This window comes from Medicago sativa, chromosome 5 (genome assembly GCF_051527215.1).
Source record: "Medicago sativa cultivar Bolivia chromosome 5, Bolivia_mono, whole genome shotgun sequence".
NCBI lineage: Eukaryota > Viridiplantae > Streptophyta > Magnoliopsida > Fabales > Fabaceae > Medicago > Medicago sativa.
The window spans coordinates 1,003,045-1,019,609 of NC_140753.1; the positions used below are offsets into that span (position 1 = coordinate 1,003,045).

Here is a 16,565-nt window from a genome sequence, read left to right on the forward strand (position 1 = left end):
ATATTCCAAGGAATGTTATTCCTAGAAATAAATTTGGTAAACTTGAAACAAACACACCCTAAGAAATAAAACTAAAACAATTTACAAACAAAAATGGCATACTAATTTTCATTTTCATTTAGTCACATTTTGGATTTTAAAGATTAGTGATCATCCAGTACACTACACCAGCAGCACATAAGATTAGAAACTCTTAAGGCGCCACGTCAACAAGAAAAACGATCTTTCACCACCCGCACATGTTTGGAACCTCAATTCTTTCTTTCATTCTGAGTAATAAAGAAGAAGAACGCACAATCGTGAACGAACGAACGACACTGTTAGTGGTGGATAGAGGATACTTTAACAACACAAACGCGATTAATTCTACCAAACACAACTTAATCGAAACGCACTTTTTTAGATTCTCATTTTGAGTTTTGGATCCGATCGACCAACGACGATGCTGTCGAATCATATTCAAAACGGCATCGAATCTGCGAGACTCGCTTGGTCACGGATTCCGAACTCCGATGAATCACCTTTCGTCCTCGATGATGACGGCGTTGGGATTCTTAAGAAGAACGATGGAAGCGCCGTTGAGAGTCTTGACTATGAAGTCATTGAGAATTTTGCTTATCGAGAGGAACAGGTTTAGTTTTTTTTGGCTAATTTTGTTTTTGCTTTTGTAATTAAGTGATTAGTTCATTAATTTCGTAGTAATTATTATTGTTCAATGATATTGGAGTTTGTTTTGTGATTTTTAGGCGCATAGAAGAAGGAAGCTGTATGTGAGTTACTTGCTGGTGGTGAAATGGTTCTTTGCATTGCTCATCGGCATTTGTAAGTCTTTGAATTACAAGCGCTTATGCATAAGCTATTTCTATAGCAAAAGATAAAATATCTTGGTGATCCGATCAAAATAAGCTTAAAATAGCTTATGAACAATGTCGTAAACTATTTTCATTAGTTCTTCCAACCCAGTTTCATAATGCTTATGTCCGTAGATAAACTCAAATAAGCCAATCCAAATAGGCGCCAAGTTGCTTTTAGTTTCACTTTTGTGCTTATTGATCTTCAATTCGACCCTTTAGTTAGTTACACACTTACACTTATTGAGAGTAGAAGCAACTGTTATATTATATGGGTTGATTGTTTTCGTGGAGTATACCGGATATTCTGTGGGCAACTGGTAATTACTGAGACTAATCTCTCGAGTGCCTTGTGGGACCCAAATGAGCGGAAAACTCTCCCTTAGAGTTTTAACGCAGATGGGAGAACTTATTTTTCTTTTCTAAATTAAGGAAAGTATGAAATGTTTCTAAAAATGGACTATGATTGAAATGTTTTGTGATCATCTGTCACAGTATTCTTTCAATTTTTTACAATCTCAATTTATACCAAATTATAGGCTTAGCCTTTCAAAACTGTCACTTCTAAAACATTCCATCAAAACATACCCTGAGACTAGTTTACTTTATTGCATTATTGTTTATTTAGTTATCTATTGAGGCTTGTTTCCTTTATTAAATTTTCATGACTGTAAATATAGTAGTAGTTTTTGGTTTGAATATTTTGATTTTACCAAACACAAGTTCGATTCACACTTCCATCATTAGTAGTAGCTCTTTACAATTAAAAAATTGTTTCTTTATACACATTTTCCCTTGGATTCAGGGACGGACCTAGGATTATGCAATATGGGGATGTCGCCACCCTCAACAATGCATAATACTATTGTATCCTATATGTGCAATTAGTGTTTGCCACCCCACGCATTGTGTAATCCTTAAAAGATTTATCTGATTATGCATCACATTTTTTTATAAAGTAATAGCAGTATACATAATTAATGTAATACTAATATTAAATTTTTTATTTCTTACAATTCTACTAAGAGAAGACCAACTAACTTGCTAGATCACGAGCTCTTCTTGTTTTCATTTTATTTAAGTGTGTGTTTTGTTCCATTTTTTGACGGAGCTAACATTGATTCTAAAGGTGTAGAATTGATTTCTACATCAATAACTCATTTTTAGTTAGAATCAATTTTAGAGAATCAATTCACTCAAAATCAATTTTTATCACGGGATAACCAAACACATACTAAATAAGACTAAAAAGATTCAATTTGGTTTTTCAAAACTTCCTCGTGACTCAACTCAGTCTTTGAGAAAAATAATACTCAATTTAGTCCCTGACTTTTTTATATGAAGGATAAATTAGTTCATCTGTTAATTTTGACTCATTATAACATAGATACAAATTTGTCTATTGAAATTTTAAGGATTTACTTTAATATTATTTTTTTCTCGTGAATGAATTACGCTGCAAAATGATGTATTACTCTATTTTGATTCCTTACTATTTCTCCCTCACAAATTTTTTCTGGTTCCGCCCCTGCTTGGATTGTTTGCAGGTACTGGACTTGCTGCTGTTTTCATCAATATTTCTGTTGAAAATTTTGCTGGTTGGAAGTACTCAGTGACATTTAGTATAATCCAGAAATCATACGTCGCTGGCTTTATTGTATATATTTTGATCAACTTGGTTTTAGTGTATTCCTCTGTATATATCATCACACAATTTTCACCAGCAGCTGCTGGATCCGGTATTCCTGAAATCAAGGGTTACTTAAACGGTGAGATAAACTCTTTAGTGTTTCTGGGTTTATGTTGAATGCTGATCCAGCTTATCCAAAAGTCCCATGTTCACCAAGAGTGCTGATTCTCATTTATGTTCAGGAGTTGATACTCACGGCATCCTTCTTTTCAGAACTTTGATTGGAAAGGTATGATGGGTTGCATATTTTTAAAAGCTGGTTGGGATGTCTGTAATTTTAGAATATGTCTGTCTCTTAATTGCAAGACCTTCTTATGTGTTGCAGGTATTTGGAAGCATTGGTTCAGTGGGGGGAGGCCTCGCTTTGGGTAAAGAAGGTCCTCTAGTCCATACTGGTGCTTGTATTGCCTCTTTGCTCGGACAAGTAAGGATTTAATACACGGTATATATTATTACATGTATAGTATGTTTAAGTTGTCTATTCAGATAACAGATGCATGAAACCTTATAAATATCAAATAAAATAAAATCAGTCCAAATACCTTTATCACTACCATCTGAGCTGTCTTATAAATTTGAGTCGACCATTTATATGATTATTTATTTATTTATTTATTTTTACTTAGTATTTGCACTTCCTTCCTTGGTGCATTACCATGTAGTGTGAGAAATTAAGGTGAAAATGAGTTAGATTTCCCTATAATTATAAATGTCCACCAACAGGTCAACTTTATGTCTATATATCCGTTGTAGATGCGCTTACTGGTATATCTAAGGGTTGGTGTGTGGATTACGTTTTTTGCGGATGATGTTGTCTTGGAGAGTGTATAAAAGAAGGAAAATGCTGACGTGTGCCCTTAGGGAATAAGTTAAGGAATCCAATATAGAAATGTTCTGTTGGAAAGTGGTGCATTCAATTCTTTAAATGTTAAAAACTCGTCATTTCCAATACAAAACTTCTATTGTTAGTTTCCTGAACTTGTGCCTCTAGGGCCCATGTTAGCATGACCTATAAAAGAAGTACATGGAAATTTAGAGATATAGATGAAACCCTAGAAACACATTACTGTTGCCTAATTAAGATTAAATTGAGTAAATGGACTCTAATTGAGTAAGAGGAACACAAATCCTAACTTAGACGTGAAAATCAAAGAACACAGAACACAACGACTCTCGTTGAGATGAAAGTGCTATGATGGAAAAGTTTTTATACAAGATAAGATGAGATCAAGACTATAATTATTAGAGAGAAAACCGGTGTGCCCTCCATTGCAGAAAAAGATGGTAATCTCGTTTTAGATGGTTTGGATATGTGTGAATAAGAATCGATCATAGAAGCATCGGTAAAGAGAGTTGACCAGTGAAGGATAGTCACACAGTTAGAAGTAGACTAGAGAGACCAAGAGAAACTACACCAAACCATTTTGAGAGATTTGAAGATAAAAATCTATACATAATGAATTAGAGCATCGTCTATAGAGAATAAGGCTCGGTTGCTGCTACTGGTTTGGTGCATTATCATTGACTAGCCCTTTATTCCATGAAACAATAAACACATCCAGCTGGCTTGATTTCAGCCTCAATTTAGTGGTTGAATTGACCAGATTTCAACCAAGTAGTGACTGGATTGTCCCAATATCATCTTGAAAGTAGTAAATGGTTGGCCTGATTCCAGCCCAAAATTAACGAGCGGGCCAGCCCAAGTTAAGCCTGATCCCACATCGGAAGTAGTTTGATTCTTCATAGCTACGCTTCATTAGTGTGAGAAATTTTTTAATATTATATACACCTTTTACATGGCTAGGTTCATCATCCAGTTTATTAATTATACGTGCACATGCGAGGTACTGAGTTCTGTGTTGTCTGCATCTGTATGTTTATAAAATTTCAATTTTTTTGATATAGCGGTGATAACATTTATCATCCCAAATTTTTTTCGTAAGTTGATCCCTGTGTAATTTTTATTGTATATGCGTGTCTGCTAGAAACTGAGTAATATTTGATGCCATGTCTTGAGCAGGGTGGATCCACTAAGTATCATCTAAATTCAAGGTGGTTTAATGTATTCAAAAGTGACCGGGATCGCCGTGATCTTGTAAGCCACCCCAATTCTGCCTTTTAATTTACTAGTTACCAAAGAAGAGCAAATAATGTACTTTTTACATTTCAATGTTCCTCTCCAACCCTAAACGAGGATTAAGAAAATGCTCATTTTTTATTCTATTGATGTCTTGAAAAGGTAACTTGTGGGTGTGCAGCTGGAGTTGCTGCTGCATTTAGAGCTCCAGTTGGTGGTGTATTGTTTGCATTGGAAGAGGTTACATCGTGGTAAGATTTTTTAATTCTTGACTCTGTTTGTTTAGAAGCCTGTGCAGAAGAATGTGTGTCTGTTTTACTTCTATTAACTTTTATTTATTTATTGCTGTTGTATGCAATATTGTTTATGTTTATGATTACTGTGCTTTTAAAGGTGGAGGAGTCAACTAATGTGGCGTGTGTTTTTCACTTCTGCTATTGTGGCTGTTGTGGTGCGAACTGCGATGGGGTGGTGTAAGAGTGGAAAATGTGGACATTTTGGATCAGGCGGATTCATAATATGGGATGTATCAGAGTTAAGATCAGAGCTATCACCTTTTTTACTATCAGTTCAGTATCAAGGTTTTGTTTTCTTCTATTCCTCTTCTTGACTGATTTTATTTTCAGTGGTCAGGAGGATTACTCGTTTGCAGAGCTATTGCCAATGGCTATTATCGGGGTTATTGGAGGTCTACTAGGTAGTAATTCTGTCTTTTATCTCACACTTAGTTTGTGCCATGGATTTTAGTTGGTTTTTTTCATCTGTTAATTTTGTGTTAATAATTTGCAGGAGCTTTATTTAACCAGCTTACACTTTATATTACTACTTGGCGTCGAAATCATCTTCACAAGAAAGGGAACCGAGTCAAGGTATATTGTTGATTTTGATCCTATTGTTTTCCGCCTCTATTTATGTTGAATGAAAAAAAATCAATAGTGTGGAAAAGAAACTAATGAAGGAAAAAGATACAAGATGAAAGAACCAAACTAAGTGAAGAAAGTTATTGTTGTTGATTATATTATTGTTTATTCTATTTGCAGTTCTTTTTCCTCTCTCACTTGTTTATTTTTTGTACATTTTACCCCTCCACTGTACTGCAGATTATTGAAGCATGCCTTGTCTCCCTTCTAACATCAGTTATTTCATTTGGCTTGCCGCTTCTAAGAAAATGCAGTCCATGCCCTGAACCTGATCCTGCATCTGGTATTGAGTGTCCACGACCTCCTGGAATGTATGGGAATTATGTTAATGTAAGATCAACAGTTTTGTTTTATATTGTTTCCTTCCTGTATTCATTTCTTCGTAATTTTATTTTTATTTTTTATCTTTCTACTGAATTTCAATTATCTTTGTCCTGTGTTCATGTGTTTTATGCTACTTAATGACAGTTCACTTTTGGTTTTATTTACTTATTCTTTTTTATATTTGTTCCTTTTTCAGTTCTTTTGTAGCAAAGACAACGAATACAATGATCTTGCTACTATTTTCTTCAATACACAGGTTTTGACAACTGGAAATCTAGTTTTTTTTTTTTCTTTTTTTCTTCTGTTTGTTACATTACTCTAAGTTACTTCTTTGTTGTTTCAGGATGATGCCATAAGGAATTTGTTCAGTGCAAAAACAATAAACGAGTACAGTTCCCAAAGTTTGTTGACCTTTTTGGTATTACATTCTTACTCACTGTTTCAGACTTTGCATCCATTAGACATTAATGTAGTGATGTTTTCTTTGTTATGGTTAACACAGAACTTCGGATAGCATTTGCTTGTTAGGCATTTACTGGCTTGCATGTAAATTTGTAATGCGAATACAGTAGGTTGTTGGGCGGGGCAGATGATAAAGATCAGCAACATAATGCAATTAAAGATATTTAGGATGGTTCTTCAAAAGGGCAAGAAAAACCTGTTTTCTTACAAGTCTGGTGCGACAAATAGGCCATATTTTTTTAACACTTGTGGAGGCCATGCTCATTCTAGTGACTAATGGAATTACAATTAATTTATTTTTGTTTCCACATTGCATAAATTTGGCACTTAATATGACGCTTTACATGTTTATAATCATCTCATTTATCTGGCAGGTCATGTTTTATGGTTTAGCAGTTGTGACGTTTGGTACTGCTGTGCCTGCTGGTCAATTTGTTCCCGGTATTATGATCGGATCAACATATGGGCGTCTTGTTGGCATGTTTGTTGTAAAATATTACAGAAAACTCAACATTGAAGAGGGAACGTGAGTGTGTTTCTAGTTGCTTTCTTTAAAATTATGATTAACTAGATACTCTTCCTACTTTATATGAAGGGTTATGCTAACATTTAGGGCACATGTAAAGGATTCCACTAATAACAATAATTTATTGAAAAAATTAATGTTCAACATTTTGAAAAATAAATTGGCACAATTTCCAATACACAATTTCTATTTGTGGAATCCTTATAGTGTGCCCTAAGGGCACATGTTAGCATCTCCCTTATATGAATTGCTGTTTTTTCATGTCCCTTATTTTATCAATCCTCTCTCTTTTAAATTTCTCTGGCTTTCTAGGCTCCCCTCTCCTTTCCCCCCCTGTTTTTTGTGATATATCTCAATGGAAAATGTACTCTCTTTGAAGAGATGACTGACAAATTGAACATTGATTAATTCTAAACTTGTGAGCTTATTAGATACTCTCTCTCTCTCTCTCTCTCTCTCTCTCTCTCTCTCTCTCTCTCTCTCTCTCTCCCCCCAGGGAGAATTGTTTTTTTTCTGTCCCGTCTACATTTTCCTTGTTTTGCACGTGGACACCTTAGATATGGTGCCAATTCGTCAAATTGTAAATTCCATGTAGTTGAAAGTTTATTTCTCAATTTCTTATATTATCCTTTGACCTGGTATGACTCTGGCAATACTCTCTGGTTTGTTTGTTTTATTTGTCATTGACTATTGATTTGAGTCTGCCTTAGCAAGTGGGTCAGAATTTTTCAATTTCTTTGAAGCATTTAGATATCTGCATAGGTTACCTTGGTTAGAATTTCTTGTAACTTTAATGTATTACTTTTAGTGGGTTTCACCTATCTCTGCTGTGGACATGCTGGGGATTGTCCTCCAGGGTCCAGACAATTAGATTAAAGAGCTAACACTGCCGCTGTTTTATAATTTTTTGTTTTGCTGGCGCATAACTTATGCTATTGTTGGCTGGAGTAGAGTACTGCATATTTTCCCTGAAATTTACGTGTCATTTTTCTTATTTCCAGATACGCTTTGTTAGGAGCTGCATCTTTTCTTGGAGGTTCAATGCGAATGACAGTTTCTCTGTGTGTCATTATGGTTGAAATCACAAATAACTTGAAGCTTTTACCACTTATTATGCTCGTTCTTCTTATATCAAAGGTGTGCATATCGAAACTTCCCTTTACAAAAAAAAAGTCACATCAAAATGCACTAAGTTTTCCCTTACAGGCTGTTGGTGATGCTTTTAATGATGGAATCTATGAAGAGCAAGCTCGATTGAGAGGCATTCCATTACTAGATTCAAAGCCTAAATATGAGATGCGGAATATGATAGCAAAGGAGGCCTGTGGGAGTGGAAGGGTGAATGTAATTTTAATTTTTTTGTAGCAATTGCCCATACATTATTAGTTGTCCAAGTAATTTGTGTTTTGCTGTTGGTTTTTCCAGCAAATGGAAAGGGAAGGGTGAATGCAATTTTAAATTAAGAAATTGATTTTCTATTTATTCAAGTAATTTATGCTTTTCTTATTGCAGTGATGAAATTGTTTGGATCAAAGAATATATGTATGGGATAGGGTATTTTAAAGGAATCCTAATTGAATTACTGCCTATTCATGATTCTTTCTAGTATAACCCAGTTTTGAGAAAGAAAGAGGTTGTCTTAAGTTCAATGCAGATTGAAATATTTTCATTCTTAAAGGTCTGGTGTATAAAAAGGAAGAGAGATAGTGTGCGAAAAAAGGATCCAAAGTTAAACAATTTATCAAAGTGGAAAACTATACCAATGTACCTAGGGTTCAAAGAGAAAAAGATTTTCACCCACACACCATATATAATATTAAAATACAAAAAAAAAAAACAAACTGTGTTTCACATGCTTTGTGCTATAGTTATCTCTTTGGTCACTGATTGTGCGTGTAAACTTGTCTGTTACAGGTGGTCTCTTTGCCTCGTGTTGTTAAGGTTTCAGATGTAGTTTCCATTCTGCAGAGCAACACACACAACGGTTTTCCAGTATGTATCACTCTTGTTCACCTATTAATCATTATTCCTTGAATTTTTGAAGTTGTCTTTTACAATTTACCATGTGCAGGTGATTGATCACACAAGAAGTGGAGAACCACTTGTTATTGGATTAGTGCTTCGCAGGTGAGCAATGAGCATACTAAACTGTTCTTTTTTGTTGCATCTGCTTCTACTCTGATATGATTTTGGTTTTAACTTGATGTTAAAGCATGAATCACTTAAAAACTCAAGATACGATATCCTTTCTTTTGTGCAGTCATTTATTGGTCATTCTGCAGTCTAAGGTTGATTTCCAGCATAGTCCTTTACCCTCTGATCCAAGAACTGGAGGCAGGTCAATAAGGTGAGGCATAAAGTTATTTGTGTAGTTTGGCCTTTTTCATTTGTACTCCAAATTTCTGACGGCTCTTCTTAACTTTCAGGCATGATTCTGGTGAATTTGCAAAGCCTGTTTCTAGTAAAGGAATATGTCTTGACGATATACATCTAACATCAGAGGACTTGGAAATGTACATAGATCTTGCCCCATTTTTGAATCCCTCACCATATATTGTACCGGAAGATATGTCTCTGACAAAGGTATGCTGTTTGAAATGCTTTAGATGAAATCTTTTTCAATTATAATCTCTATTTTTTGTTGTGGATAATTATGATGCCAAGCTGATGACACAGGTATACAATCTTTTCCGCCAACTTGGTTTGAGGCATTTATTTGTTGTTCCTCGTCCTTCACGTGTTCTTGGCTTGATAACCAGAAAAGATTTGTTAATTGAGGTAATCTTTCAGAGTAACTATTGAGTTTTTTGGTGAGTTGGAGTTGAATCTGCCGGAGTAATATTTTCTTATTATGTTTTTTGAATGGCCAGGACGCAGAAAATGTGAATACATTAGAGCTACGGGCAACTAGTGTAAGGTCTCTGATCTGATGCTTTACTCATTTTACAATCTATCCAGTTTTTTAAAATTTTAAATTCAAATATTTCAAGTCAGGCATATTTGCTTAGATTCTGAGCGATATTTGAGTTTTTCTTTGAAGTGGATTGTCATGATGCGAACAAAACTATGAGTTCTATTTGGATGCAAATTTTGATATGATGTTATTGCAATTTATTGGTTTACGGCTTACACTTGATGCATCTTGTCTTAGTGCCATCTCATTGATTATTGTTTTGAACAGTAGTGCATTAGAGCATAAATAGGAAGGTTGTCCATAAATTGATTATTGATGGTGTGATGAGCTTTTCTACAATTGTGTACTGTACCTAGAAACTGTATGGTTGCATCCTTTATGGCAGAAATAATTCTTATTTGTTTCGGTTCTCCTTGGAATATTTTGCGAGTAAAATTATTATGACCCAATTGTTATAGGAAGGTGTCACTGTGATAATGTGTACACAAATTTTTTATTGACAAATGTTATTAGCATTAGTATGTTGTATTAGTAGTCAGTGTTTGAACCACAGACCTCCTTCTGAAACTCCTTTGGGTGTATCAGCTCAACCACTTGTGCTACGCCTTGGAGACAATGTGTACACAACTTTAGTTACAGAAAGGTGTCGTTTTGCATTTATGGACATCTTTTTTCAAATTATATTATCCAAAGAAACATGATTATTCATCAAGCATAAAATTATAATCAGTCAGTACTTTTTTAGACTGAATATTATGCATTATGCTGTCCCTAATTTGATCTGCTAAGTTTTTTACCGAATTCAATAGATGGTAAATGTAAGCGACCTTTCCAATCAAAAGAGGCGTTTTATGTTGTTTTTTTATGTACATATACTTGATGTTGTACACGTGAAGTCATTTTTCAGCTTCCAGTGAGATTGTGAGCAGCTCATACTTGGTTTGTCCATTCTAGATCCATAAAGGACGAATGAGGTGTAAAACTTCTGTGCATTTTCATATCTTATCATCTTTCTTCTGCCGTAAAATCTATGCAACTGTGCTGGCTTTAAGCAAAGCAATGTGGTTTTGCATCTGTTAGGATTTACATACTTACTCCTATAATGGTCTTTACATCATCTTCATTTCCTCATCACAGAATTCAGCATCAGAATAAAAGATTGACGACAAGGAATCCAGATGCGGAGCGCCCCTTGCTGAATGGTCTCCTGGCTTAGATTCAGATGCCTGACTAATTCGGTGTGCAATTTTCCCCAAGCCCTTTCCGCATACAATTTTCCTTGAAGATCATTCTTTATTATTTCGTGTATTTATGTTCAAGTAGGTTAGAGATCTCAATATTCTGGAAATGGGTTGCAGGCAGTGTACCCTAGAATTTTGTATATTATCCACTAGAAATGGTAGAAGAAACCGTGGTCGATATAATCTATGTAGTTTCTTTCAATTTCTCAGTTGAGGTATATGTTGCAATTTAGCCAATGCATCATTTTTTTTTTCCTTCCCTTTCTTTTAGCAAATATATATGCCTATTTCACCTTGAATTTGTTCAATTTTGTACGGCACTGTTTCATACTATTTTCCAAGCGCCTTTTAGTTATGTTTCTCTGCACACCCATGTTCGGGACTGTTGAATCTCATTCTATTAGTTCGACTTGGTAGAGGATATTTAAACTCTTCAAAATCAGTTGAATTTCGTTTGGTTTTTGAAAAGGTTCCAGAACACATCAGGTCACTGGAATTAGGTAAATAAAATTGTATATAATTTTTAGGAGTGCACGAGTCTAAATGACCAACATCTATTGAACATTAAGACAACTCTCGAGCTTATGATGTACTCCTTTCGGAATGAAATATAAGCAACAAAAGGTAGTTTAAAAGTTGATGTTTGTGGACTAAAGTTTTAACCACATCATTAACTCTTCAACTACCACTTTTGCTTACATTTCATCTCGTATGTAGTACCATCATACACTCGTGCAATGGGTCCGTTTCAAGTGATGGTGGGACTGCAAACTTGTGTCCTCTAAGATGGATGGAACAAAACCAATAAAAAGTGCAATGGATCAGCTAACTTTCATTTAAATATCTACTTGTGTTTACCTATTATGTTCTGATAATTTTGGTGTTAACTCAATTTTGTTTACTTTACTATCATAAAATTTAATCTATTGGTATTTTCTATAATATACAATAACAAGATAATGAAAGATCATATAAGCATGTCTACAATCTAGGTGAAGGATCGTAGTAATGAAGTTTGAATTCTGCTCTCCTCCCAACAAGTTTTGTTCGCTCCCAACTGAACTTCCCAAAATACCCCTGCGTGAGTTAACTCACGCCAGGTATAACAGCCGCTTGAGTTAACTCAAGCAGGTGTTAAACATGAAAAAACACCTGCGTGAGTTAACTCGCGCAGAGATTAAGACTAGCGTGAGTTAACTCACACTAGTTAACAATTGCAAAAGCATAATCGCATTTGGGCTGTGATTACCACGCCGCAAGCAACAACTGTCTCCACCGCTATTAAGATGGAGATTATTAACTAATCACTCCGTTTCATAATGAGTGTCACTTTAGCCAAAAAAATTTGTTTCAAAATGAATGTCACTTTACATTTCCAATACAACTTTAATTATTTTCTTCCAACTTTACCCTCAATAAATACTCAAACTTTTCTCTCACACAATTTTCAATGCAACTTTAAGTTTGTCTTTTTCATATAAAGTAAGGGCAATTTAGTAAAAGTGTTATGTCTATGATTATTTCATTACATTTCTTAATCTGTGTGCAATTGGCTAAAACGACACTCATTTTGAAACGGAGGGAGTAACAAAATTTCCTAAGCTTTTTAGACAAGAGAAATGTTATTCGTACAACTATTTTTGTACAACTTTTGTATAACTTTCTCTCTCATACTCACATTATCTTCTTATTCTCTCTCTCCCTTTTTCTCTCTACATTGTTTTTGACCAATGAGAATAGAGAACAACAAGGTTGTGCCAAAAGTTTTATCAAAATAGTTGTTCAAATATCATTACTCTTTATACAATAGTGGTGTAAGATCTGCTGCTTTTGAGATGAATTTTTTTTTAAGCTTTTTAGACAATAGTGGTCGCCACCTAATCATAGGCTAATATAGCCATCTTAACATGTGTTGTTTGTCCAAAACTCCACCTCATCATCTTCTTTTTCATTGAATGAAACTTGGCCAACTTCTGATTTTGGATTGAAATGCATCTTGGCTATGCAACAATAAAAACGTGATTGTCCTTTTAAAATTATTAACTAGCATGATTTAACTCACGCATGTGTAAAACCAACGTAATGTTAGTTTTACATATGCGTGAACTAACTCACGCATGTGCATTTTTGAAAGTTTGGTTTTGAGCAAGCAATTTTTGTTGGGAGAAGAGCAGAATTCATGAAGTTTTTTTAAACTTCCTTGACATGTCCTAAGGCAAAAAGAAAAAAGAACAACCCTCAATACTTAAACCAAAACTATAAGAGAATTTCTTTTTCCATCATCCCATGTCTTTCTCGCGCGTCCTCCAGCTCAAGGATTTGAGGAGAAGGAGAAAGAGCAATGCAATATGGTGTGATGTTTTATGTGTCAAAAAAATAAAATAGGTGAATATAGTTGATGAGTAGGAGTTGAGTATATTAGATCTTATTTATAGTTTGATAATAGCACGCGAAGATGAAATAAATCAAAGTATTTGGATTATCCAAATAAAAAAACTGCTACAGAGATGGTAATTTGTGCTATCTCTTCATTTTTTTTATTTTGTGAAAATATTTTTAGATATCATTACAAAAAAAATTATGTACGAAAGTTGTAACAATATTAATCCTAAACTCAACTAAATTATCTGAATTACAATTCAAAATTAGTTATTTTTGAAAATCTGTTTTTTAATTTTTAAATTCGTAATTTAAATTTTAAGATTTAAAAGTTTATTTTATAAGAGTGTTTAAAAAATAAGTATAAATATATTATTGCTCTTGTATTACATCACACTGGTCTCTTCTAACTTAATCAAAATCTCGGGTTTGAATCGGTCTTGATAAGTCCGGTTTATACCAAAAAAATATGTAAATATAGGATAATATTTAAAAGGAGATTATTTATTTTTCGACGAAGAAAAAGGAGATTTAAACTCCATTAAAAAAAAAGAGATTTAAATTTTTGAGATCACATAAGAACCGACTCCTATATTATAGGATAATTTAACCAGTCAAAAAGATAAAAAGAATTTGTTACAGCTATTTAGTTTTAGTTTAAGCATTAGTAAAAAAGAAGAAAGCTTAGAGTTTACGCATCCTTAAAAAACGCAAGATTTGTTTTTGATTTGTTTTAGATTTAAAACCCTATATATACATATAGAAGAACAATAGTAATAAATACTTCTTGTTTTGTTTCTACGATTCTATATCCTAATAGACTCGACAAGATGATGCAAGCAGTAGCAGAGAAGCTAGTTTCCGTAATAGGTCACTGGTTTCCGTTACCGTTCCAAGTCCAACGACAAGAAGAAAGACACCACCATCAACAAAGAACAATAGTTTTTTATGATGAAGTTGATGACAATGATACGTGGGTGAATTGTCCATTCATTGATTGTTCAGTTTCGTTGCTCAATGATAGGTTTGAAACCGTGATACGTACAGAGTGTCCCGTTTGTCATAGATTATTCTGTGCACAATGCAACGTTCGTTGGCATTCAGGACTCACCTGTCAACAATTCCAACCCAAATGCTCTCTACATCAAATCTACGTGTCTAATAAGAGAAAGTCTCCCTTTGGTGATGAAGAAAATCTTACACCGGTTTCACAGTCCAACTTATCATGTCCAACTAGAAAGAATGCACGTCTAAGTAACAACTCGCCTAATCCTCCTTTAGTTCAACGATACTTCCCATACATGGATCAGTTGCCTCTGTTCATGCATCAATTTATTGAAGATATCGTGGATGTTGCTAGTGATGGTCATTGTGGATTCCGTGCTGTTTCTGGGCTACTTAGCCGGTCTGTTGAGACTCATTCTATTATTCGTCTCGAGCTTTTACAAGAGCTAAACAGTAACCGTCAAAACTATCTCCAATTGTTTGGGTCAGAGAGACGATTCAAACAAATCAAACACGCTCTTACTCCTGCAGGAATCGGCCCAGCACTTGAGGATAAATGGATGACTTTTCCAGATATGGGGTTTCTTATTGCACAAAAATACAAATGTGTCCTAGTTCTACTAACTAGATATGGGATGTCTGAAACATTTTTCCCTTTACGTGGTGCACCAACAGAAAACAATCAACTCATGTGCCTTGGATATGTGAACAACAATCATTTCATGCAGGTAAAGTTGTATCTGTTTTTTAATTTGTATTTAGTGTTGTCGTTGCTTGTGTGTAACAATCATTCCTTTTTTATTACAGATATATCTGAAGGACGATTGTCCAATACCTCCTACGTGTGTACTATGGGAAAGACATCGTCAACAGGATGCATCAGACTGGGAGTTTAGATATTTTTCTAGAATGGTTAGGTATAATGAACTTATTAGTGCTCATGTATGATGAAAAGAAGAAGAGGGCCGGGGGAAAGCAGCAACAACAACAGCCATCAAGGCCGGTTATGATCAGAGTTCTACTATAGAGTCGATCACCAAAAAAAATCTTTTTGTGGTATATGTTTTGATTTCATACCAGAGAATGATATTGTTAGAGGAAGTGGCACATATAATCACCCTTTTGTGCCAATTGTGTATCTTATTATGTGTCGCATACTGGTTTTAATTGCTTGGTGACCTGAATTAAAAGGTGTATTCTAGGTTTACAATGGGGTTTTTCCTTTAGATATATTGGTTTTCTTTCTCAATGTTGATATCAAATTCTTTGTCTCTTAGGCATCAGTTTATGTTTCTATACACATGCCATGAAATGTGTATTAGAGTTTTCATTTTTCAATCAATAAACAGCATTTTCTTCTATATTTGATCTAATTCTTATCTTATTACTAAAACCATATTGACCACAAAAAGATGCTCAAGTGAATCTTTTTGAGATTAAGTATCCGGTAGATTTTGATATCAAACCTTAGTCCTAGAAAGCACTGTGATTGGGTTTTGCATGAAAGAGTAAAGCAAAAAAGGCTATGGTCCTAAATATATCGTACACGGCAAACCCTCTCTTCTCCCGATCTGAAGAGAACTAGAGGCAAAAAAGTATCAGTTGAGGAATAACCAAATCCGTCGCCGTTAATGTTGTTGTGTGTTTCAAATCATTTCCTCTCTCTGTTTTAGACCGTTGCTATTGAGAAGTTTTGTCATCAAAGCTTCGTCCAGATATGCCTAATACCTAAATGTTAATATCTTTAATAAATCAAACATGTCGTACATCCAATCATATTCATGTTCAATATTTGCTTCCGCTGTTCATAATTAAATTGTATGGAGTATGTGTTATGAAATCTATTATTTGATTTAGACCTAATTTTTCCAACATATTCGATGATGATTTGTAGATGAGCTTTTATTAAATTAAAACTACTTAGTCTACACGCTTACATAAATGTGGACATAACATTTGTTGAAAGAGCGCTGCTATGTGATACGAAGTGTCAATCCAACGAATGGTGAGGTGTTTAAAGTTTGATGGCTATAACATTAGGCTTTTGTGGAATAAACCTGTAGTGGGTAGGAGTGTTCAAAACCAAACTATTCCAATAGAAAAATCGCAAATCAAACCAACTCAAACAGAAAACCATAAATACCACATTTGGTTCGGATGTATAGACAAATCATTT

General features: G+C 34.4%; 2 protein-coding genes across 5 annotated transcripts; both read left to right on the top strand.

Moving 5' to 3' along the window:
* The first annotated feature begins 253 nt into the window (after positions 1–253).
* On the top strand, positions 254–11,242 carry CLC-D (chloride channel D). Of its 4 annotated transcripts, none has more exons than XM_085712127.1 (23): positions 254–631; positions 747–822; positions 2,399–2,620; positions 2,724–2,770; positions 2,867–2,965; positions 4,562–4,636; positions 4,781–4,869; positions 5,012–5,152; positions 5,245–5,315; positions 5,408–5,487; positions 5,719–5,868; positions 6,059–6,118; positions 6,206–6,280; positions 6,699–6,850; positions 7,852–7,987; positions 8,057–8,194; positions 8,765–8,842; positions 8,922–8,977; positions 9,111–9,197; positions 9,277–9,433; positions 9,527–9,628; positions 9,721–9,767; positions 10,902–11,242. In XM_085712127.1, the coding sequence occupies exons 1-23, from the start codon at positions 443–445 to the stop codon at positions 10,978–10,980; spliced, it is 2,406 nt and encodes an 801-aa protein (XP_085568253.1). In that variant the 5' UTR covers positions 254–442; the 3' UTR covers positions 10,981–11,242. The 4 variants fall into 4 exon arrangements, with proteins under 4 accessions (XP_085568253.1, XP_085568255.1, XP_085568254.1 ...); XM_085712129.1 differs by having other exon boundaries at positions 9,721–9,762; XM_085712128.1 differs by having other exon boundaries at positions 8,057–8,188.
* A 2,972-nt stretch (positions 11,243–14,214) lies between these two features.
* On the top strand, positions 14,215–15,539 carry LOC146918903 (uncharacterized). The gene is made up of 2 exons (XM_085710555.1): positions 14,215–15,117; positions 15,197–15,539. The coding sequence occupies exons 1-2, from the start codon at positions 14,215–14,217 to the stop codon at positions 15,335–15,337; spliced, it is 1,044 nt and encodes a 347-aa protein (XP_085566681.1). The 3' UTR covers positions 15,338–15,539.
* The last annotated feature ends 1,026 nt before the right edge of the window (positions 15,540–16,565 follow it).